Raw genomic sequence first — 23,245 nt, 5'->3', positions numbered from 1 at the left:
TATAAGAGCTTCTTCCTTCTGTGGTGATAAGTCCTTACTTTAATTTCCCCCAGCTACCCTGGCTTTAGCGTCCAACCAGAGGTCTACTAGTGCTCTTGCCTAAAAGGCGTGCTTATACACACAGACAAACACACACACACACACACACACACACACACACACACACACACAGAAACACAATAAGCTCACTAACCCTACACATACATGTGGGGGGTGCTGGCACGAAAGTAGAAACACAGATTAACGTGAGAAAGATGTGATGTGAAAGAATAAAGCCGCGGCGAGGGAATCAGGGGACTGGATGGATTGTGGAGAGGGAGGCGTGGTTTATCGATGTAGGCCAACAAAAGCATCGCAGTTCCTTGACAGCAGCGGTTTCTTGGGACCAACTAAGGCAGGCGCCGGCTCTTTGTTTGGTGCAAACTTTTAGTCCCACAGCGGGATTTAATATTCTTGGGATTTGGGAGGAGGAGCCGATGCTTCCCGGATACTAATTTCTACCATCATCTTTCGCCATATGCTCTGCTGTGTTTGATAGAGTCCACCTGCTGTTTCTTCTTTTAAACCTGCACCTTTCTACTCTTTGATTTGAAGCTTTCTGACAGTCATGAGAAGTTTAAGGCTGCATGCCTTTCTATTTCTCTTTGATGTATCTCTTTCTTGATGCTGCAACAACCCGCTGAGATAATTTCAGTTCTGGCTAATCTAATGTAAACATTTGCGCACAAACACTTGCAGGTTTACACACACATGCACTTATCGCCGGGTGCCGTGGGGTCAGCGTGCAGCTTAGGGCAGCATTAGTCAAGACACACAATGCAGCGTACAACTAATGCCGGCAAACGAACACACACGCATACACGCTCATTGACTTGCATGCACGCCCAACCATCAAAGGCAGTGCAGAAGAGCCAGGATTAGAAAGCTTTTGTCTCGAAGTTTCATAATGACCCAATGGGATAAACTCAGTGTTTGAAAAATGGGGAAAATGGAGAGAGAATCATTTCAAAGGTTATTTGTTTCCCTGCGCTCTTTAAATTCCAACAGTTTTCTCTCTTTCGTTTAAATCGATTGTGTGAATGGCTTTCTGTTTCTTTTATGGCTTCCCTCCACACGAAGAATCCTGCTGTTACTAACATACGGTAGCAATAAATACGATTAAAGATTACATAACCTTGAGTAGGTTAACTGGCTGATAAGAAGCTCCTGTCATGTGTGTATGTTTATGTTTTTATGAGGTGGTGGGACATCTGCACATATGAAGCTTCTAGAATAATCAGTAAAGATCGCTTCTTACATCAGACAGATTAGTTATGTAAACTGATGAAATGGCAAAAAACAATAACATAAGTGCAATTGTCTGTGAAGGTTCTCAGTCATCCAGGTCATCGTAGTCAACTGCAATTGATTACAGAGACGATAAGAGAGCTGAGATTTAACTATAGAAGTACATTTACTGTAAATGTGCTGCACTATACTTCTGTTTTACAGGACAACAATGTTATATTTACACTGATCAGACATAATATGATGATAACTGACAGGTGAAGTGAATAACACTGATTATCTCTTCATCTTGGAGCCTTGTTAGTTTGAAATATTAGGAAGCAAGTAAACATTTTGAACATTCCCAAGGAACCAAATTGTGAAGGCAAGATGACTGGGTCGAAAGCTGCAGCTCTTGTGGGGTGATCTATCAGAAACCAAAGAAGGAACAGTGGTGAACCAGCGACATGGTCATGCATGGACAAGGATTACTGATGCTCGAAGGCTGACCCGCGTAGTCCGATCCACCAGACGAGCTGCTGAAGCTCAAAATGCTGAAAACTTGAACGCTAATTCTGATAGAAAGGTGTCAGAATACACAAGACTTAAAGGATCTGTTGCTAACATCTTGGTGCAGATACCACAACACATCTACTGTCCACGCCTCGATGGGTCAGGGTGGTCAAAATGTTATGCCTGATCGGTGTACTTTAATCAAAAACCAAGTAAACCAAGAGGACCGAGTCTAAGGGTTATCATCTAGGAACTATAGTTTTAAAGTACACCGATAACAAAGAATTTTGTTAATTCTTAGATTTTTTTCAAATTTTGCTGAAGTTTCTCTTCCACGTGACTGTTGCGTTTCTCCACTCTGTAACCAACTCGTGTTTGTGAATGTATTCTTGGTCCTTCTTTGAGTTACTCCCAGATTGATTTGGAAGTTTAGTGCTTCATGTGGCTCTGTGTTTTTATTCCACTCTGTTGTTTTCCCTCCCCTTGCTAGTACCTGTCTGACTTTACCTGTTCCTTCCTTCCTAGTTTGTATTTAGTCTGTGGCCTTTTCTCATTTTCCTCCTCGTCTCCTTTGTCATCCTGTCTGTGACCTGGAAATCCATTACAAAATGTCTCAATTTCTAAAATAAATCTGGAGGAGAGAAGGTAGAGGAGTCTTTCAGGAGGAGCTATAATCAAGGATGGGCAAGTGTTGTTAAATCCAGCGTACCCAAGACTAGGGGAACGCAGCTAAAATATGAAACCATCCATCCATATGTTTTTTCAGTTTTTTAAGATCATCAGATTTTCTGCCCTTCACTGTTTCTCTGTGTGCAATTTAAAAAGGGGATAACACCTTGTCACATTGTTATACAACAAAACTATCTATGATGCAGTTGTGTCAGATGTCATGTTTAACACTTTAAAATAATGGCTCAATGTCCCATTTGGGATCTTTTTCATTCTAAACGATATTTAGTCCAATAAAAAAATATATTTCCATGAGATAATCTGATGGGATCCTCTGATGCGATCAGATTAATAGAAAGTGGTGAATGTCTAAATAGAAGACAAGTTTTGAAAGTATATCCCATGACTGTATACTGAATGTGTGTATGTATCCATTTTTCCTGCTCAACTTTGAGGACAAAATGTTCCCTTGTTATCACAGTGTTATTCACTTCACCTGTCAGTGTCATAATGTCAAAACAAATTAAGGCAAAAGAAATTAGCATATAGATGTTCCTATTCGCGGTGCACCTGTGGATGTATGAGCAGCTATCACTGAATTATTTGTAAACTTAAAAACATCTTCTTCCTCCGGCAAGTTCTGGATTTATAAGGAAAATCCTTTTCATGTAATATCTAACAGGATTTATAGGCTATTATCCTTCATTGAAATATGAGATAATAATGTCCTAACAAAATTACCGCTAAGCTAAATCTAAAAGTATGAGCATGCTTTGCCACTGTGTGAGCTGACTCAGTTGTGACACCAGAATCGGGTGCACTTTGTGATGGTAACTGCAAGAGTTGGGTGTTTTAATTGCCTCCAGGTGCTAACTTCCTGACATGCACCCAAATACATTCAGTGCTTTTCTCGATGTAGAGCAAAAAAGGTTATCCACTCAGCTCATACATTTTAACCATTTTAGTGACAACGAGAGCCGTGGATACCATAATAAGCTACACAAGAGGTCCGTCGGCACAGATGTTTGAAGGACTTAACATGTGCACCGGTGAAACAATTTCACTTATATTACTCCATCAAAACACATAGATGTTGCTTGCACATCAGTGGACGAACAATAAGCATTACCTAAAGGTAAAGTGGCACTCTACCACAATAACTCTAAATAGATTTTTTATCATGCTGTGATCTCTTAAATCCACGGTCTTCTTTTAAGTTTGTATCTTACATTATCTCCCTTTCTAAAATCCAGGTAGCAAGAATAGGCATGCCACTACTGAGACACACAAATGTGACACAATAAACACTTATCCCTTAAACAAGGGGACAAGGTTCAGTGGGTGTAATCCTGCAGGCTCAGAAAATGTGACAGACACACACACACACACACACACACACACACACACACACACACACACACACACACACGCACACACACACACACACACAGAAAGAAGACACAACTGTGTGAATAAATTTTGACATAACAGGAATTGGCCAGAAATGTACATAAATACATCATAAAAAGAAAGGAATACACACACGCACACACCAGAGTCTAGAATAAGGCCAGAGAGACAAAAGTGGTGCATCCATCACAGCAGATCAAATTCAACCCAAGGCTAGAGGCGCGATGCTCTGCGGAGTTGTGCACACATACAGTGAAAAACAGCTGTACAATAAATATTCATCTTTGTTTCTCTAGTATAAAACTTTTACGAGACTTAAGTGACTCTTAGTATCATTTAGTATGAGTTCACAAGCAATGTAAGGGACACTTGATCTGGACTTATTTATTAGTATTATGTTGCAAGAGAAAAATGCAAGGAGCCACTGATAATAAACTATAGTGTGAGACACACGAGACGTATAGAAACACAAACATGCATTTATTCTATATGGGACTACAAGACAATCTCCCTAAGTGCAAACTGAAGCCATTGTGAAAGAACTACAATTCATTGGAAGCTTGCTGAGTCAGTCCTCTGAGACAAAATGAGCAAAAATAAATAATAAATGACAGAAAAAGAGCTAATATTTCCTTTTATAACAATGACACCAAGCAGCAGCCTCCAGGACTAAATAAATGTTGTAACGGCTGTAATTCCTCAAATGACCACCTGAGGCTAAATCTAAAAGCCAGTCAATTCCCATAGACTCCCATGTAAAGAAAGCCCACCTTAACGGCATTAACAAGCATGTTCAAAATTTCTAAATATAGCTTTGGCCTAAATAGATAGTTTGTATCTTCATAAATCCTTCATCTGGATAATGGCAAAAGCTTAAAGTTAAGGGTGTGGTTACTCTGACTGACTCTTGTGCTGAAACAGGGAGCTATAATTGGTGGCCATCTGCTAGGACTCACTTTCAGTAATTCAAGTCCCTGAACTAGCTTAAAGCACCTTAAAGCGACTGTTGTTGTGATTTGGAGTTATATAAATACAACTGAACTGAACTGGAGCTATCCTCAGTGTTTCAGCTGTTGGAGCCCTTGGGATCATTTTAATTACAATTATCTGACAAATTCTGTGATTTGCTATTTGCTACAATATGTCCAGTTCGTGCTTCAGTTTTGGTATTTTATTAGTCTGTAACTTAGGACTAATTAGCAGACATCCATGTCAAGTTGCTGGATGCTTGCTTAAGCTTGCTAGTGTTAGCTGATAATGATAATTTAGCACTCCTCCTTGCTAGTCAAATGTGGGAACTCTAGCACAAATAATAATAATAATCCGGTTGTTCAGTCTGACGTCACTAGCCGTGTCTGGACCTAAACTCCGCTGCAGGTCCATATATCAAACGATCACTATTGCATTACTGAGAGTTGAAAAACTGTCTAAAGTCTTTCATCTTTAATAAAATGATCAGCGTTCTGCTCTACCAGGTGTAACAATTGAGTTTAACATCCAGGCATCCATGAAAACGGAATTTATGACATTTAACGGAGTTAGAAGTTAGCAGGGAGTTAGCTCGCTAGCTTCTATCTAAATACAATATAGCATGTCCTGACTGCGGGGTTTTGGAAACAAATTAAAATGTACAGCTCTGTTATCACTTCCAGCATAAATGAAGACAGAAAACTAAACAGCAGTGACGGGTGTAGGGTTACTGAAGTTGGGCTAGCTGGTATATAATGATGTTAGCATAATATAAACAAGCTAACTTTTTTTCCACTCGATAAAAGTTATCGATTAAACATGTTAACAACACAAAAGCCATATTAAACGCAGACTACTTTAGGCCCGGAAGTAGGATTCGTCACGTCATCACTTAACAATCGGATAATAATAATAATAATAATAATAATAATAATAATAATAATAATAATAATAATAATAATAATAATAATAATAACAACAACAACAACAACAATAATAATAATAATAATAAAGAAACATGTTTTTGGCCAAAATCCTAAGGCTAAAGCTTCAAAATGTGGAATGCAAAGTGATGTCACACTGCCGCTTTCCATCATTTATTTACAGTCTATACAGTAGCATGGGGTTTTATACAACATCTTTTTAAACTGTATTAAAGTTTTAAGTTATGATTCAACTCTCTAAACTGAACACTATGTCTGACAGATAAAAGGGTTTACTGTGTGATTCACTGTATCAACAGAATCCAAGAATTCTGAGCAGCAGTTTTATGAACGAAATTCAAGTTTGTTTGTTTTTTCCGATTGCTTAGCACTAATTAGTAGGAATGCATCTATGCAAGGCTCAAAAATGGGCATTTATAAACCACTGGATGATGTCCCTTTTATAAATAGTCTATGTACTGTATGGGGCATGGGTGTCCCATACAACATAAAGATGATATAAGATGTCATTAAAAGTGCGCCGAAAGAAGCCGACACTAAAATACTCTACCTACAGTTGCAGAAAAACTCGAGTCAGGCCCGTCTCCTGTGGGAGGGTTTTCTGCCCCAGAAAGCTGTACTATTATGGTTCATTCATTCACTAACTTTAGCCCAGAGCTGTACAAGATTTTACTCCCTCTCGCTTTCATTCTGTGTGTGTTTCTTCCGAAAAGAGAACACAAGAGAATATGGTGCTCCCAGTCCCAAACACTGTGTGACAACATCACAGCGGGGTGAGCAAATACTACTGAGCCATCTGTGAACTTCAGGCAAAAGTGTTCATGCAGGGAATGTTTGCACTGTTTTAATGTTAGAGTTAAGAAAAGAATATAGAACATATTTGGAGACGAATGCTTTTGTGGAAGACACGAAATTCTGCCAGAACTGAAAAGTGAACTGAGTGACGTGAGTTTAAAAGTAGGCTCTTATAAATATGTGGAATTCTGCCTTAGCTTTTACCGATTCTCAAGTATATCAATAATAAAGATAGGTAATGAAAGCACTATGCACTGTAATTCAAAAATTTTATTGAATAATGAAGAAGCAAAAGAAAGACTCCTGATTGTGTGGAGCTCTTCCTACAAGGACAGATTTGACCCAGCAGATTCCACAAATCCAAAGATTTGTCTAAAAACTAGTAGTATACACAGTATATATTGTGAAAATTCATCTTATGCACATATGTAGATACATCTGTGTAAATGGACCTGCGCCTGCATCTGTGCGCATGTGCCTGACTCCCGAGAGCCTAACATTTCATTTGGCGACTCAGTGGACTGGGACAAAGTACCGTCGAACCATCAATCCCCTCTTTGTTCCTAACCATCCAGGTGGGCTATCTTGCATCAGCACTTGCGTAGGTATGTGTGCGAGTGTGTGTGGCTCTGTGCGTGATCATGTCACCCACAGCCAAAACATTTACACCACAATACGAGATGTCAGGCTGCAGGCAACCCAACAATTAAACTCGGTAAATAAATAAGCTATCTATGAATTATGTATTCAGAAAGCGGGGCGAGGCGCTGTGATGTGAGGGCTGCAGGCAGATGATGCTCCCTGCCATATCGGGCTGAAAGGATTTCCTGTGAGTCAGGATTTTTGAGGAATAGAGTGATTTGAAAGCAGAGAGTGAACTATGTGATTTGTGTCGGTATGTTTGTGTGTGCACTCCTACTGAGGATTGTCAGTGGGGGAAATGGAGATTCGTCTGATGACTCAACCCCCGAAAGACAAACAGAAATACAGGCAGACACGGAGCGACAAGTAGAAACCTGCAGAGTAAACTGATAGAAAAGGAAGAAAGGAGGAAAAGAAGAAAGAGAATTTGAAACACACTGACAACGGCGCTGATTCACTGCATTAACTTTTCAGCAGGGCATCGCACAACTTCAGGCGGCTGATTAACAGCAAAACATTACAGTGTATTTATAGAAAAAGGGAATTCAGCAGCGCAAGCTCCAGTGTTGTACTGGTTAGCACCAGAGAAAAAAAACCAGAAACACATGCGGAGCTGCCCACATCAAATTCAGCTGATGGGTGTAGCTCTTTGTATAGTAACTGATCAAGAATGTTTAAACACAGCAAACCGGGATGATGTTTGTCTCTTTAAAACATTTAATGTCATCTGTTCTTTATGAAAGAGCAAACAATGAAGATGGAATTATGTCTCACACTACTGCGGTGTGGTAAAAAGAGCCTAGCATTAAATGCTCTATAAAAGTTATCATTTGTTCTGTTAAAACCATAAACTGTATATAATAAATGGTGTCATTGTCTACTACATGACACCGATTGGTCATTTAATGCAGCGGTCCCCAACCGCCGGGCCTCGGACCGGTATCGGTCCGTGAGTCGTTTGGTACCGGGCCGCAAGAGTTGAGGCTCAGGTGTGAAATGTGTGGTTTTTAGGGTTTTTATCGGCTTTCAGCGTTATTTTGTTATCGTTAACTCGGTTTTCCTGGGTCTTTTCACGTGTGTTATGAATAAATCTTCATTTTTTCGGTACCAGTACTAGTTTTATTTTGTTGTATTTATCCACGACACCTTAAAGGCCGATCTGTGAAAATATCGTCGGGCATAAACCGGTCCGTGGCGCAAAAAAGGTTGGAGACCGCTGATTTAATGGCGTCATGACAGCGACTCCTTCACAAAAAAACAAACCTTGGTGTTTTGAAGACAGGCGTGGATCTGACTGTGGAACCAATTTAAAAAGGCAAAGGCAAAATCCTATGACCCCAAAAGTTGTTGATCCTCACCGACGTGCTTTTACCCCAAGGGCCATCTCCAGGGTTCTGGCCCCAGTGACCCCTAGGACGAGGTATGGTTTTTCCTCTATAATGGTACTGTGAATTGCATTTGGGCTAAGACTTTGGTGAGAGGCTGTGAGCAGGAATGGATATACTTGTATCCCCCAGGTTTGCCTTTGGATAAGGAAACAGATCCTGAGGGTCTTGACTGTTGACTGTGCTTACTTGCCAAATGACAGTTCAGAGTGCTCAGATTTCCTGGCAGCTTTGCTTTCCTGAGTTGGGTGCCTGAAATTGAGCCATTTGGTTATCCCATTGTCCTACTGGGGGACTTTAATATGCACAATGATAGCCTGACCTGGAGGAGTCTGATTGTGAGAAATGACCCACCTCACCTGAGCCCAAATTCTGTTTTGTTGTTGGATTTCTGTGCTAACCACTGTTTGCCCATAACAAACACCGTGTTCAAACGTAAGGATGTTTATAAGGGGGCTCACGCCATCACTGGGGATAAGGTCACTAATGTAGTTAACCCTCTAAAGCCTAACCTTTAGACAGGTGTTTTGCAGAGTTGTTTTTTTTTCAACATCTGTCACTCCGGAGCCTCCTGAACCATTTGCTTAATTGAAAAAATTCCAACATTTCCTGAAAGCAGCGACTCTGCGTTTTTCAGTGATATTAGGGTCATTACAATAATCACACAGCAGTCCTGCTGGTTGGTTGAGAGAAGACAGAGTGAGTGAGTGTTATGGAGCTCTACAGAAAACAGACATTTTATTACATTTGGGTTCTTTTAAACTTTTAAAAGTTTGACCTAAAAGTGGCAGGACCATTTGTGCTAACATTGGTTTTAACGGTTTAAACTCCTGCAACAATGTGTGGAAATGAGTGACTGTGGCTTTGGACAGGGTGGTGTTTCCCCCATTAAGAAGATGGAATGGAGAGAGTGTTCCAGTGTGTTTAGGTGGATCACACTTCTCAGCCTCCACAGGAAGGTCCATCCAGTTAGTTGGACATTGAATTCTACAGAAACAATGCATTTTTTCATCCTCGCTGTGGAATACTGGATCGGCTCCTCATCCTTTTGAGGATATTTGAGCGTGTGTGGGAGTTTGACCAACCAGTTTACATGTGGTCTGTGGACTTTGGTCATGGTCCTCAGTCAACAAGTGCCTACTCTGGGTTGGGAACAAGTTACTGCACCAAGTATCTTGGGGGTTTGTTCATGAGTGAGGGAAGAGTGGAGCAGGAGACTTACAGATGGACTGGTGCAGCTTCAGCAGTGATGTAGACACTGCACCAGTCTGTACAGACTACTACAGGCTCCTGTGACCTAGATAAGTGGCAGAAACTGGATCGATGAGTGGAAAAAGACAACAGACACAAGAGCTGCTACAAGAGAGATGTGTACTCTGGAGTAAAATGAAAGTGAGAGAAGACAGTGGTGCTGCAAGAATTCAAATCTAGTGATTTGACTCAGTGTGCTCTCAGTGCTCCTGTTTATTTCTAACATGACAGCTCCACATTAGAGCTCTCACACTTTAAACTAGAGATGGCACGATACCACTTTTTTATGTCCGATACCGATACCGATATCATAAATTTGGATATCTGCCGATACCGATATGAATCCGATATAATGTTTTTTAATCAACAAAACTGTTTTTTAAAATATCTTGCTGCATTTTGCAAGTCTGCAAGTTCATACTCAAGTTTAAAACAACAACTACACTAAAGCTATTCTGTTATACCTGTATACAAAAAAAATATTTCATAGTTCAGCAATACTGATCAATCTAATAAACTTAAACCTACACCATCCTCCCTATTCTGGTATTTTAAAGAGTACTTAGCGTAAATATTAAGCAACCTAACTAATAGGGTTCCAACTCCCAGCAACAACAAAAATAAATAAATAAAAAATAGGGAACCACCCCTCACGCGCCACCTCATGATGCTTAATCGACGTAATCAACCTTAATTTGATGCAGTGTGAAAAAAAATGCACAGAAATCAATTATTTTTCAAGAAATATTAAATAGATTCAACATCTTTCTTCAACAAAATTGCAGACTGCACAGATGGTACCTTCCCAAAGGAAAAAGTACTATAGCTTACTAGGGTATATATATTAGACTTAATAGTCACTATATACAGTAATTGACTTCTATTCATTTTACATCAAATTAAAACTTTGTGTGTCAGATAATTATTTATTAAAAGCTCGACATTTTAAATGAGAATAAGAAAGAAAAGTATGTCTTTGTGCCCCCTTTTCCCAGTTAATGCCCTATCGGCCCCCCTGGCTAAACTTTGCTAGATCCGCCCCTGCACAGTTACCAGCCGTCAGCTACGTAGAAAAAGATCCTGGTGTAGAAAGTAATATTAAATAAATTCTAACAACAGCTGATCAAGCTTAAACGTGCTGCTGTTGTTCAGCCGGTGGTTTCCTCTTTCTGGTGCAAAGTGGGCCAAAAACAAAGACGGACTCGCGACAGAAAAGCCGATCAGCTGATCATTTAAGCAGTTTCAGGATTGAAGTAGCAGCCGGAGAGCGAGAGGCAGTCGCTCGTTAAGCTTAACGCAGGAATGCTTTACAAACATTCAGAGATGGACTTACACACTTGCTTTACTTCTCTCGGGGATAACTTTGTCGGAGATGAAATGCCAGGTTGCTAGCGAAGCTCCAAATGCTATCCAGACCACCGACAGGTCCCGCATGCCACAGCCGCTCTATCACGTGATGCATACTGCTCCGACTGCTAACGTTCTGAGGTGAGTTACGGCGTGTTGCAAGTTTTGTGAGGTGCTTTCGTGATATTTAATGGATCGGATTACATTTTTAATTTTTCTCCGATATCCGATCCAGTAATTTAGGTCAGTATCGGACCGATACCGATACGTAATATCGGATCGGTCCATCTCTACTTTAAACTGCATGCACAAAACATTAAAGATTGCTCAGTGTGTTCAGCTCTGACTCTGTCCCGTAGCCTAAAAAAATGAGGTGTGGAAATTGTTTTAGTTTGTCACCAGATAAAAGTGCAACTAATTTTACTGACTGAATAGGTATTCTTGATCATACATGTGCTACAAATGTAACTGATTAGTTTTCTCATCTCATTCCAGACCAAGTTATGTGTTGAGCATAAGTTATGGGGATCTACTCTTGCAACAGAAAAAGCACCTTTGTGACATCGATAATTCTGATTTTAAGGCCAACATACCTCACTAACCCCTTTATCTCACTTTGTGGTAGACTACCACTCAGGACAATACCATGGTAACCAAAACACTGCAATAGTTAGAGGAGACATTTGTGATATGATGCATCCATAGAGTTTGGATTCATCTTGACAATCTGGTCTAAAAAGTTATCGGTCCACTCTAAATCCAGATATGGAAACATCTAGCTTCAAGCAAGAAAAACATGCCGAAGGCCAAAACAATAACATCAAGGCTATGTCTATCCTTTATATATCATTTATGGTTGAGAAGAAATCTATTTGTATTTGATGAATGAGTTTTTTTGTGGCACAAACCCACTTACACATTAAAGCAGTTGCAAGTTAAATCTATGTGTGCTTGTTTATGTCTGGGTGACATCTTTGTAGTTTCAGTATAGGAAAAAAGTTAGAAGTTGACTTGATGGGAAGGAGAACAGAAACTGAGGCAGGGAGAAAATTTGAGAAAAAGTGTGTGTGTGTGTGTGTGTGTGTGTGTGTGTGTGTGTGTGTGTGTGTGTGTTTGTGTGTGTGTGTGCGTGCGTGTGTGTGTGTGTGTAAGTTTGGGTTACAAAGATACTGTTGGTGTGCGTGAGGGTGTGATAGCATGGCTGACTGACTGGCTTATTGAAGCTGGACGAGATGAACGAAAGGTCAGGAGATGTCAGGCAAAGCTGAGAAGCACACATACAAACACACAGAGTCCATCTTATCCATGTAACTGAGTATGGATCAGAGATTCTCAGTGTGCAGGAGAGCATGAAATAAAATCAGGCACTTTTAGGATTGGGTCAGATCCTGTCTCTTACAAATCTGTCTTCGTGTTAGCATGAATGTTTCCATAAATTACCAGAAGCCTAAGGGAGGAAGTGCGTTGGAGTACATAAGATGCTGTCTCTACAGTAACATGTCTCGATTTGCCAGATTACGCTGGCGAACGGCTTGAAAAATCAGGTAAATGAAATTTGTTTGAATCTTTTAGAGTATAAAGATAGTTTAATGAGCGTTTCCTCATTTATGTCACTACAGATAGTATCAGTGCAACAAATTATTTGATCTCTTTTTCATTTTCATGTAAATTCTATTTTCATGCCTTCAAAAATCAAATAGTTTTCATTACTGAAGCTGATTTTGTAGAAGACGAGAAGGAAAGTATTAACTCTGAAAATTATGATGAAAAATCTTAATGATGACTTTATATGGTCAGGCGAAAAGGAAACTTTTGACTGGAGTCTATCCAGTATGCGAAAACTAATTACACCACATGAGTCAGTCATTTGTAGGACCATCTTTAGCGCCAATAATTTGAAATCAGTGTTTTCTATCTGATTTTATTTGTCTCTCTAACCTTAACACTGTAGAAGAGGATTGTGGGTATTCGTTTATGGACAATATTTCAATCAGGTTGTGATATGGATTTTGACTGGACCATTGCAACACCTTGATTAGCTGCTGTATTTTGGATCATTGTCCTGTTGGTCTAATGGACCACTGCAAGGTCATCACGTCCTGTGGCTGCAAAACAAGCCAAATTCTTACCCCTCCACCACTGTGCTGTTTGTGTTTGAGGAGTTTGTGTTGATATGGTGCTTGGTGGTGGCCAAACATGCAACACCAAGCACCATATGAACAAATTTGACCAATTTGGTCTTGTCTGCCCAAAGGACATGTTCTGCTCCAGAAGTTGTGTGTTCAGGTGCAAATAAGCCTGCCTGATGTGTTTTTATAAGAGCAGAGGCTTTCTTTGGCAGCTGTAACACTACATCACTAACTACCAATGATTCAATTTAATTCAGTTATATTTACAACAACAGTTGCCTCAAGGCCATTTGGATTGTAAGGTAAAGACCCTACTGTTAAGAATACAGTTAATATTTGTTCCTTAATGATAACTGATTGGACTACAGTGCCACACACCAACACAATTCTTCATCCTAATGAGGACACACAAGATCTTTGTTTTAATTTTTAATTCTGAAAACAAAGCAGACAAAATAAATTAAAACCAGCCCTAAAAGACTTCAAAGTGATAAGAGTAAACATCTACAGGTAGAAATGATGCTTCAAATCTACGAGCCTGAGCCATCACTGCCTTTGTTACTAGTTAGGCTCTGGCTGCTGGGCTGGGGTTCAGCATACTGTCAGCGTTAACATCACTCTCGGCTCTTTGCTAGCTTTGTGTTAGCATGCTGTCTGTGTATGCAGAGAGTTAAAAATTCTGTTAGCAGTATAATACAGTTATCCAGTTTGCACTTTACCATCGTGCTCTTGTCCTTTTGTGCTACAAAAACATTTTCCGTACCTTCAACCCTCAAAAGTTGTAAACTGCCCTTTCCTTCTCCAAGCATATAAACTCATATCTGCTGATTGTAGTGTAGCTGACGTGTGGAGGAAGAAAAGGGCACGTTTATTTTTTTCTTTTTATACTCTATTATTATTATTATTATTATGTTCCTACTATGACTGCTGGATGTTTGCCTACCAGCTAGACAGAAAGAAAGATTCAAGATCTTTTATTTCTCAAGATCTTCTATTGGTCACGTGCATAGTTATACAAGTATAACATGCAGTGGCATACAGTTGTCACAAACTGTGGTAAATGGATTCGTGTTTATGACAGTTTCAGTTTCAGTTTTAATGTTTGAAAACCTGAGGCTTCCAAAGTCTCAAACCAAAGAATTGACATTTGATTTAACATTTAACCTTTTTCAAAATTAATAGTTATACATTGCTGTGAAAAAGTAATTGCTCCCTAAACCTAATTACCAGCTGTGCCACGCTTGGCAACATGAACTGCAATCAAGTGATCAATAACTGTCAATAAGTCTTTCACATCACTGTGGAAGAATTTTGACCCACTCTTCCTTGCAGAATTGTTTTATTTCAGCCATACTGGATGGTTTTTGAGCATTTTGAGCATTTGCCAAATCTCTTTCTCATTCTTGAATCATGAACACTGTGGCGAGTCAGGCCTGCAGTTCTATAGATGTTGTTCTGGGTTCTTTTGTAACCTCCTGGAGGAGGGAATGTGCTCTTTAAGGTATTTTTGGTAGGATGGCCACTGCTGGAAACGGAGTCTTCTCCCTTGTGGATAATGGGTCTTACTGGAGTCCCAAACATCTGGAGATTCTTATGATTGTGGGATGATGCTGTTTTTTTTTTAAGATCTTTACTACTTTACGTTGACAGTTTTTATTTAAATGATTTCTTGATTTAACAGGTCTGGCAGTTATTAGACCTAGAAGTGGCTGATGAAATTAAACTCAACTTTCCAAAAAAGTTTGGTTAATTCCAATTCATTCATAATTTAAGGGGGTATATTTTTTTATGCTGCAAACATACAAGTGTGACAAATATGCAACTTTTCACAGCACAGTATACACATTATAAACTGCTCCAACTTTTGAGTTCAGCTTAGAGTGAGATTTGTGTCGGGTTCACTTCGTATCCTGTTCAAAACACAATATTTCTGCTACATTGTATGCATTTAAATTAGAAACCTTACTTTTTTGCTTATGTGCAGCCAATGATGTTTACTGATCCAGTCTTTTCTGTTTTCACTGACAGAAGCCTATGGACTCATGTTCTCAATTCCATTGGTTCATTAATTCACTGGGCTCATTTCATTTTGACATGATTCAACATAACACAATAAAACTACTAATCTGTTGATTCATCTCCTCAAACATATACAGTAAATAAAGTCTAGTCTAGTTCAGTGAGCTTAGCTTGTGAATTTGAATCCTTTATAAGGGATTTTCCAAGAGCAGCATTAAATTCTTGTATTGGTTTGGACAATAACACCCTGACTGGCACTGATAAGAAAATCACTGGCATTTCACATGAAGAGTGAGCTAATGTTGTCTGTGTCAGTACTGTTAGTTGATTTTACATATCTGGTTAGTACATTAGTTTATGAAATATGTTCTTAAGTGAAACATAGTGGCACATTATTAAATGGATCGACAGCCCTCTTTAAAAGGAGACATGTGAAAAAACAAAAGTGCTTGGACAACTCATAAAACCACACAGGATAGCAGGGATATTTATAAGCACTTGTTGGAAATTGAATATTTTTGGCTTTTGGCTTCACTGAGTTCAAGATTAATGGTGGTGCTTCAGTAATTTTCAGGAATAAAGGAAAACTCATGTATTCATTAAAACAGATCTGTTTGCATTCCAGAGATGAAAAGATCAGCACCATTAAAACAAAATACAAAAACAGGTGCGAAAATGAAAACCGGGCAAGCCACGTGAATACACTTGACACAAAGTCACTTCAGAGATGATTCAGACAGACAATGGAGACAAATGAACGGCCAAATAAACTAACAGATAGATAAACTCATGAAGGTATGGATGGAGACATGAAAAGCCAATGGAGAGAATGAGGAATGTTGACAATGTAAAAGAGGCTCTGATAGCCAAATACCTACAAATTGCACGCAAAGCAATCGATATTTGGTTAGCGATATCATTTTCTTGTCTTTCTTTGCTCATGTTATGTGATGACGTGATTAAATCCTGATCTGCTCTCCAATTTAGAACCCAAGTAACACTAAGAATAAAAGCGATTCCTGCTTAATGCAGTGCTAAATGGGTGACAATGCATATATGAAATGTTGTCATGCTGCCATTAACATTAACATCTGTTTCTGATAGTGGTGCCATATAGAGAGGATGGAAAGATTCAGTGAATGAGACAAAGGTAAGATAGACAGAATGTACAATAGTATAAATAAATAGTTGGATTACTTTGTCATTCTTTGCTCGGCTTGATTTTGATTCCACACAAGGAATTCGGGGTCGTACCTATCGAGGGGGGACAGGCAGAGAGAAACAAGAGAGAGGTATATGTCGACTGTCTGGTAACAAATTATTCAATACCTGTTATAATAGCGATAATTAATAGTAATCAATAGAAATCAAAATTGTAGCCAGTAGACTCATCTTTCTCTCTTAACATTTTGTTATCAGGCAATAGAGGATGTGGGCAGGGTGGAGAACATGCACTTGGAGCAGATGGTTGGGAAATGGCGAGTATGTCAGATAAAGAGAGGGTCTCCGGACAAAAGAAACAAGGTAAGCCCTTGTTGCTTTCAGAAATTTAGCTATTGGTGGTTGCATAAATACCGTATAGCTTAAGGGTTTAAATAATTTTTAGGTCAACTTAGCTGTTGAATGATGGCAGATTCATTAAAGCTAAGCAGGACTGGTTACACAGTAGCTAACGAGTGAGAAAATGACAAGCATTCCGGAGCTTGTTCCGTGTAAGCTGGGTTTATTTAGTTAGATTTAAATGAGACGTTAACCATATGCTTTGTATTTTGGGTAACTATGTCAGCTTATGGAAGTGCTACATATTTTACTTTTGAAGGCTACTGCTCATGAAAATCAGAAATACAGTTAGAATATTTCCAACGATTAATCCAAAAAACGATTTACAATACAGAAATGTCAAACTTCTTAAAAGCATCTTTATTTCTTTAGTCAATATTTGGTTTTGGCTCCTTTCCCATGAATTACTTTATCAGTGTGGCGTAGCATGGATGTAAGCTTGTGGCACTGCAGAGGGACTGTTGAAGCTCAGGTTGCTTTGGCAGTGGCCTTCTGCTCATCTGTAGCATCTCCATAAAGCTTGTCAACAGATGAAAGAACAAAGTGCTCCGAAATCTCCTGGTAGATGGCTATGTTGACTTTGGACTTGATAAAACACAGTGGACCAACCCGACCGTAGCACCGGCAGATGACATGGTATCCCAGATGATCACAGACTGCCGAAACTTCACACTGGACTTCAAACACCACTCTTTCTCCAGACTCCAGGACCTCAACAGATCTAGAATCCAGTTCTTTTTCTGCATAGCTCTGGTAGCTTGCAGATGTCTTTCCATGTTGCCTCTTGATGCACTGAAACCTGTTGAATTGACTCCTTGTGAAGTTCTTCAAATTTCTTGAATCTTTGAAGCTCTTTTCTTGACAATCCTCTTATAGCTACAGGCATCTCTGCTGATTGTGCATTGTGCAGCTAGTCCTAACACACTTTCCACTCCCAGTCAGCTTTCCATTAATACACTTCAATACAGCACTCTGAACAGCCAGCCTTTTCAGCAATGACCTTCTGCAGTGTACCCTCCAAGTCGAGGTTGTCGATCATTAGAACAACTGTTAAGTCAGCAGTTTCCCCGGTGATCGTAATTGTCTTTACTGAAGTAGAACGAGACATACACAGTATTTATACTGTTTGAATTATGTACTCAGCTCAAAGTAGTCTTAGAATTTGAGGTACTGAATTTCTGGTTTTCATGAGCTATAACCTTCAGTGCTGGAACTTTAAAGACAAAGGGTTTACCAGTCAAAGTTTGGACACACCTTCTCATTTAATGTTTGTTTTGTTGTTGTTTTTTTACATTTTCATAACTATTTACAACATCCTCACTGAAAGCATCAAAACTATGAATGAACATATATGGATTTATGTAGTAAACAAAAAAGTGTGAAAGTTTAAAACATGTTTTATATTTTAGATTCTTCAAATTAGCCACCCTTTGCTTTGATTACTGCTTTGCACACTCTTGGCCTTCTCTTGATGCAGCACTCCATCACTTTCCTTATTGGTCAAACAGCCCTTACACAACCTGTTGAAGAAACAATGGTCCAACTAAACACAAACAGGATGGGATGGCATGTTCCTGCAGGATGCTGTGTTAGCCATGCTGGCTCAGTGTGCCCTCAATTTTGAATAAATCCCCAAAAGTGTCACCAGCAAAACATCCCCACACTATCACAACTCCTCCTGCATGCTTCACAGTGGGAACCATGCATGTAGAAACTGTTCGTTCACCTTTTCTGCATCGCACAAAGACACAGCGGGCGGAACCAAAGTTCAGACCAAAGCACAGATTTCCACTGGTCTAACTGTCCATTCCTTGGCCCAAAGAAATCTCTTCTGCTTGCTGCTTTTCCTTAGTAGTGTTTTCTTAGCAACTATTTGACCATAAAGGCCTGATTCGCGCAGTCTCCTCTGAACAGTTGATGTAGAGATGTGTCTGCTACTGGAACTCTGTGCTGCATTTATCTCGGTTCTAATCCTAGGTGATGCCAACTTGTGATTTTTGAAGCTGATGACTTGGATGAATTTATCCTCAGAAGCAGAAGCAACTCTTGGCCGGTCTTTCTTGTGCATGGTCCTCATGTGAGCCAGTTTCGTCATAGTGCTTGATGGTTTTTGCAACTGAACTTGGACACACATTGAAAATTTTAGCAATTTTCCAGACTGACTGACCTTCAGTTCTTAATGTAATGATGGACTGTCGTTTCTCTTTACTTAGCTGACAAGGCATTGAAAACCATTTCAGGTGACTACATCTTGAAGCTCAATGACAGAAGGCCAAGGGTTTGCAGTGCAACGCAAAGGGTGGCTACTTTTAAGAATCTACAATATAAGACAGTTTTTTTTATCAATTTTTTCTTTGCTACATAATTCCATATATCTTGGTTCATATGTTTGATGTCATCAGTTATGGATCTACAATACAGAAAGTAGTAAAAATAAAGAAAAACCATTAATTGAGAAGGTGTGCCCAAACTTTTGAATGGTACTAAATGTATATATACATACATTTACAGAGTATTTTAAAGTTTACCTTTTTGAAATAAATAACAAAATAATTTTTTTTCACAATATTTTTGAGACATCAGTAGATGCATAAACTCTGTGTTCGCAAAACATGTAGGAACAATCCAGCATGTATGACTGTAGCGTGTGTGCACTTATAGGCTGTGCTGACCAATGGACCAATCTCCCAGAACCTGGACAGGTTAAATGAATAAGTCTGCTTCTACTCAATATTTCCCTCACTGCCAATGAATCCCACACAAAAGGCAAAAAGCAGAAAACCTATGCTCTGGTATAATCTTCTTTTTGGCCACAATGAGATTTTTTTTCTGTGTGATAGGGTGTTCTCCAAGACCTATTAAAAACCTCGGACCTATTGTACTTCATGACTTAGGGGCTGTATTGGGCACTATCCTTCAGTGTTCTAAATACTTCTGCACGTATTAATAGAAAATACTGCTTACTAGAAGCTACAGTCCCTAGCTGCTTCAAGAAAAATAGTGGGCCTCAATTTGTTTTATCTTCAAAGATCTGAAAGTCTTTATTGTGTTCAGCTGCTGAGCGTGTCAAAGAAAATGTAGAAAAGTCAGACGGTACAAACAAAGAGTTTGAGCCTTTTTGAATGGGATTTTTTGAGAGTAAGAAAGATGTAGCATAACACCGGACCCTCCCTTTAACAAGCTACTCGTATGACTTTAGATGCCGCTTACATCGGCATGTCGTGTGCATGTCGTGAGCGTAAAGCAAAATGCCATGCATCAAAAGTCCGCCCTTTAAATGTAGCAGTGCAGATGTGTTGAAGGTACACAACGATGATGCCAGAGCTAAAGAGTGACCAAACAAATGACGTGAGTGCAATGTGCACACAGAAATAAACACTTGGACAATGGGTGAATGTAAGAGCAATGACGACAACAACAGCAAAGAGAGCTAATGAAACAAAAGATAGTTTTGAGTTTCTAAATTTCACAATAAGCAATTCAAGAGAAAGTGAGCTCCTCATTAGAGAAATAAATTTGTGGAAAAATAAACATATCCGCTGCCTGTACCTGAACTAACATATCCCAAACAGACAGTTCAGCTTTAATTAGGCTACTTCTATTTCTGACAGCTAGTCTGTGCAGCCATTACAAAGAAGAGGCTAAAAAATAAAAGAGAAATCCAAGACAGTATTGGAATAGTATTTCAAACTTCATTTTAACTAGGACAAAAGAGTGATAAAAACAGCTATTACACTGTCTCTTTATGTCTCTCTAACTCTTTTTTTTAATGTGTCACTCTCTCTCTCTCAGACATCCACACTCATACAGAGATATCTCCTGGTCTAGAAGACGACTTCATGCAGACTTTCCGCATTAACTTTGTCTACCTGCTGCACAGAACGTGACTGATTGCCACTGACAGAGAGCCACTCCACTCCTAACAGCAGCAGCAAACTCTTAAATTGGACCTAGAGGTGTGCACAGGCATTGGTACAACAGTGTGAACACGCCCCAACACCAGGCAAACTAGAGAGGACAGTGAAAGATGCGGCGTGATGTGTGCCTCATACTAAAGCCCAGATTCAGCCAGTCTTTTTCTGCACTCCACTGTCAAATCCTGACAGTCAATTATGTGCCGATGTGCTGCAAACTGTGGGTGTCGCCATGTCGCACTTCCAGCTCTGACACCACGTTTGCGGTTTTCAATCAAACTCTTTTCTTCATTAAAAAAAGCTCAATGTTGCTCAGGTTAATGATACTATTGATATTTCCTTTAATAATTCATGTTTCACTTGGTGAATCTGGCCCTCAGTAAGTTTAGTGAAAAGTGGAAAGGGAGCAGAACGAAGGGTCTCATTAATAAGCCAGAGCTGATTCGAAGTGAAAATGGCCGTCTTTTCTCACCTTGGGTCCTTCTGGATGCTGTCCACTGATGGGGATCGGCCCAGCGCCGCCTCAGGGGGGAGGGCGGGGCCTGACTTGCTGTAAGGCGACTCGGTCGACGGACAGAACTGCAGAGTGCGGTACGGATTGGCGTAGTCGGCCGCCCCGCCTCCTGTGGCAAAGCTGCCTCTCTGGAAGGTGGCGGTGGCGCTCTGGCTTCCCGTTCGCTGTAAGGGGATTGGGTCGACACCGGGGGAGGGTGGGGCTAAAGTGGAAAGAGGAGCGTAGGGACAGAGCAGATAATTGAGGACCTCTTGGTACAACTGGTTCACCACTGGGATTTGATGTAGACGAGGAGGGCAAGGAGCAGGGGATCGCAACCAAACATGAGCACCAACACAAGGATGTACAAACACACATACGCACACAAGACCAGCACCAATGGAAGAAAGTGACACAGAAAAATAAGTGGAAAGAAAAGAATAAAAAAAGCAAAAGTCATTAAAAAAATAAAGAAAACAAACAGAAATAATGAAGCAGATAAGAAAATCAGAAACACACATGAAACATGCATGCACCAGACCTCCCTCCTTCACTTTAAAGCATAGCCAGATTGCACAAGTCATTAGATCACTATTCTGTCACCATGTCCTGCAGTGCACTCACCCACCAACCACAGCAATATTGGCCACCAGGTGATAAACGGCCCCCTTTTAGAGATCTACAAAGTCTGTGTGGCTTAGAAGGAAAAGGGTGGTTGCATCCTGTTGGAAACTCAATATTTTACACTTCTTTGTTAAGATTTAGCCACTCAAAATTTACTATGGACACGGTACTGAAATTAGCTCCTAATGTTTAAGAAAGCCTGTATTCATAAGGGTAATCTGCTTGTTGAAAATGATTAGTTGCACAGCAGCAAGAAAACAATATAAATGCACACATATTAGATTCTTAGCTTTCTTTGTCTTTTGTTTAAAAAATACGTTAGTTTTACAATTTTTAGCTTTAGAAGTGCTGGTATAGGAGTTTGTTAGCTTTGGGGAGATCCAAGCTAGCTGTTTTCCAATGCGTCAAGAACAGCTTTGAGCTAATTTGAAGCTAATTTGATGCTTGCTGTAGCTTCATATTTATTGTATGGAAGGCAGAGTGGCAAGAAAGACAGTTTGGCTGTTCATACTATTGAATACATTTGCAGTTTGTCAGACTAGCTCTAATAAATTCTCCATAGCGAGGGTCTGTAGCCTCAGGGCTGTTGCACACTTTGTGCAAAAACATCAAAACACTTTAACGCAGACCAGCGAAGGCCATTTGCCATGTTTTACACACACACATGAATTATCTTCTCGTTAAACAGCAGTTTGGGAACCATTTGGGCATGACAGTCTTGAGCCTGCCCTGAGGGAGGTGTGCTGGGTCATTTCTTTGTGTGCGTGTGTGCGCAACTTGATAACTACAGGGACCTTGTCAAGCCCTGAGGAAATTCACCTGTGATGTGAAATTTCCAAGTCTGCTCATCATATTGATGCTCTTTGAATTGACCTTGAAACATAGTCAGGCTTCAACAGAAGAAAAAAAACAGGTATCTGAAAAACAGTGTGGCGTTTGGCTGCTGTCGGGACTCTCATTCATACGCGCGCAGCTGGAGATGATGACCGAGCTATTTCGATGCATCAAAGCAGTTTATGCGTGTGTACGGGGAGCCAGCGTGACAGAAGTGACCTCGGATCTTTTAATTAGCAGAGTGAAACTATATTTTGGAAGGAAACTGACAGTAATTTTTCCTCTTTTTGCTGTGCACATCTCTTTATGGAAACGTTCACAGTTGAGACGACCGAACTGGCAGCACAGTATCAACAACATTTTAGGACATGGTTGATTTGCTTTGATTTCAAAGCACCCAAGCTAACGCCCATGGGATTAATTGAGATTAATTTTCAGCCTTGAAACTAATTAGTTAACAGACTGTGACTGAGAGACAAAT

General features: G+C 39.9%; 1 protein-coding gene across 9 annotated transcripts in view; it reads right to left on the bottom strand.

Moving 5' to 3' along the window:
* Window positions 1-23,245, bottom strand: part of ctnnd2b (catenin (cadherin-associated protein), delta 2b) — a 244,366-nt gene that overhangs the window by 65,537 nt on the left and 155,584 nt on the right. For 4 of the 9 annotated variants that reach the window (XM_085255835.1, XM_085255837.1, XM_085255836.1 and 1 more), the window contains 2 exons: window positions 21,286-21,598; window positions 16,537-16,593 (listed from right to left, as the gene is read on the bottom strand). In XM_085255835.1, coding sequence (XP_085111961.1) covers window positions 16,537-16,593; window positions 21,286-21,598 — 370 coding nt within the window. The remainder of the gene's footprint in view (window positions 1-16,536; window positions 16,594-21,285; window positions 21,599-23,245) is intronic. The other 5 variants (XM_085255839.1, XM_085255844.1, XM_085255840.1 and 2 more) reach the window with 2 other exon arrangements.

This window comes from Mchenga conophoros, linkage group LG18 (assembly GCF_057382185.1).
Source record: "Mchenga conophoros isolate Kocher_MC1m ecotype Shallow Benthic linkage group LG18, M_conophoros_male_GT1.1, whole genome shotgun sequence".
In the NCBI taxonomy this organism is placed as follows: Eukaryota; Metazoa; Chordata; class Actinopteri; order Cichliformes; family Cichlidae; genus Mchenga; species Mchenga conophoros.
The sequence above is the reverse complement of the archived record's forward strand: the minus strand, read 5'-3'. Positions and strand labels throughout refer to the sequence as shown.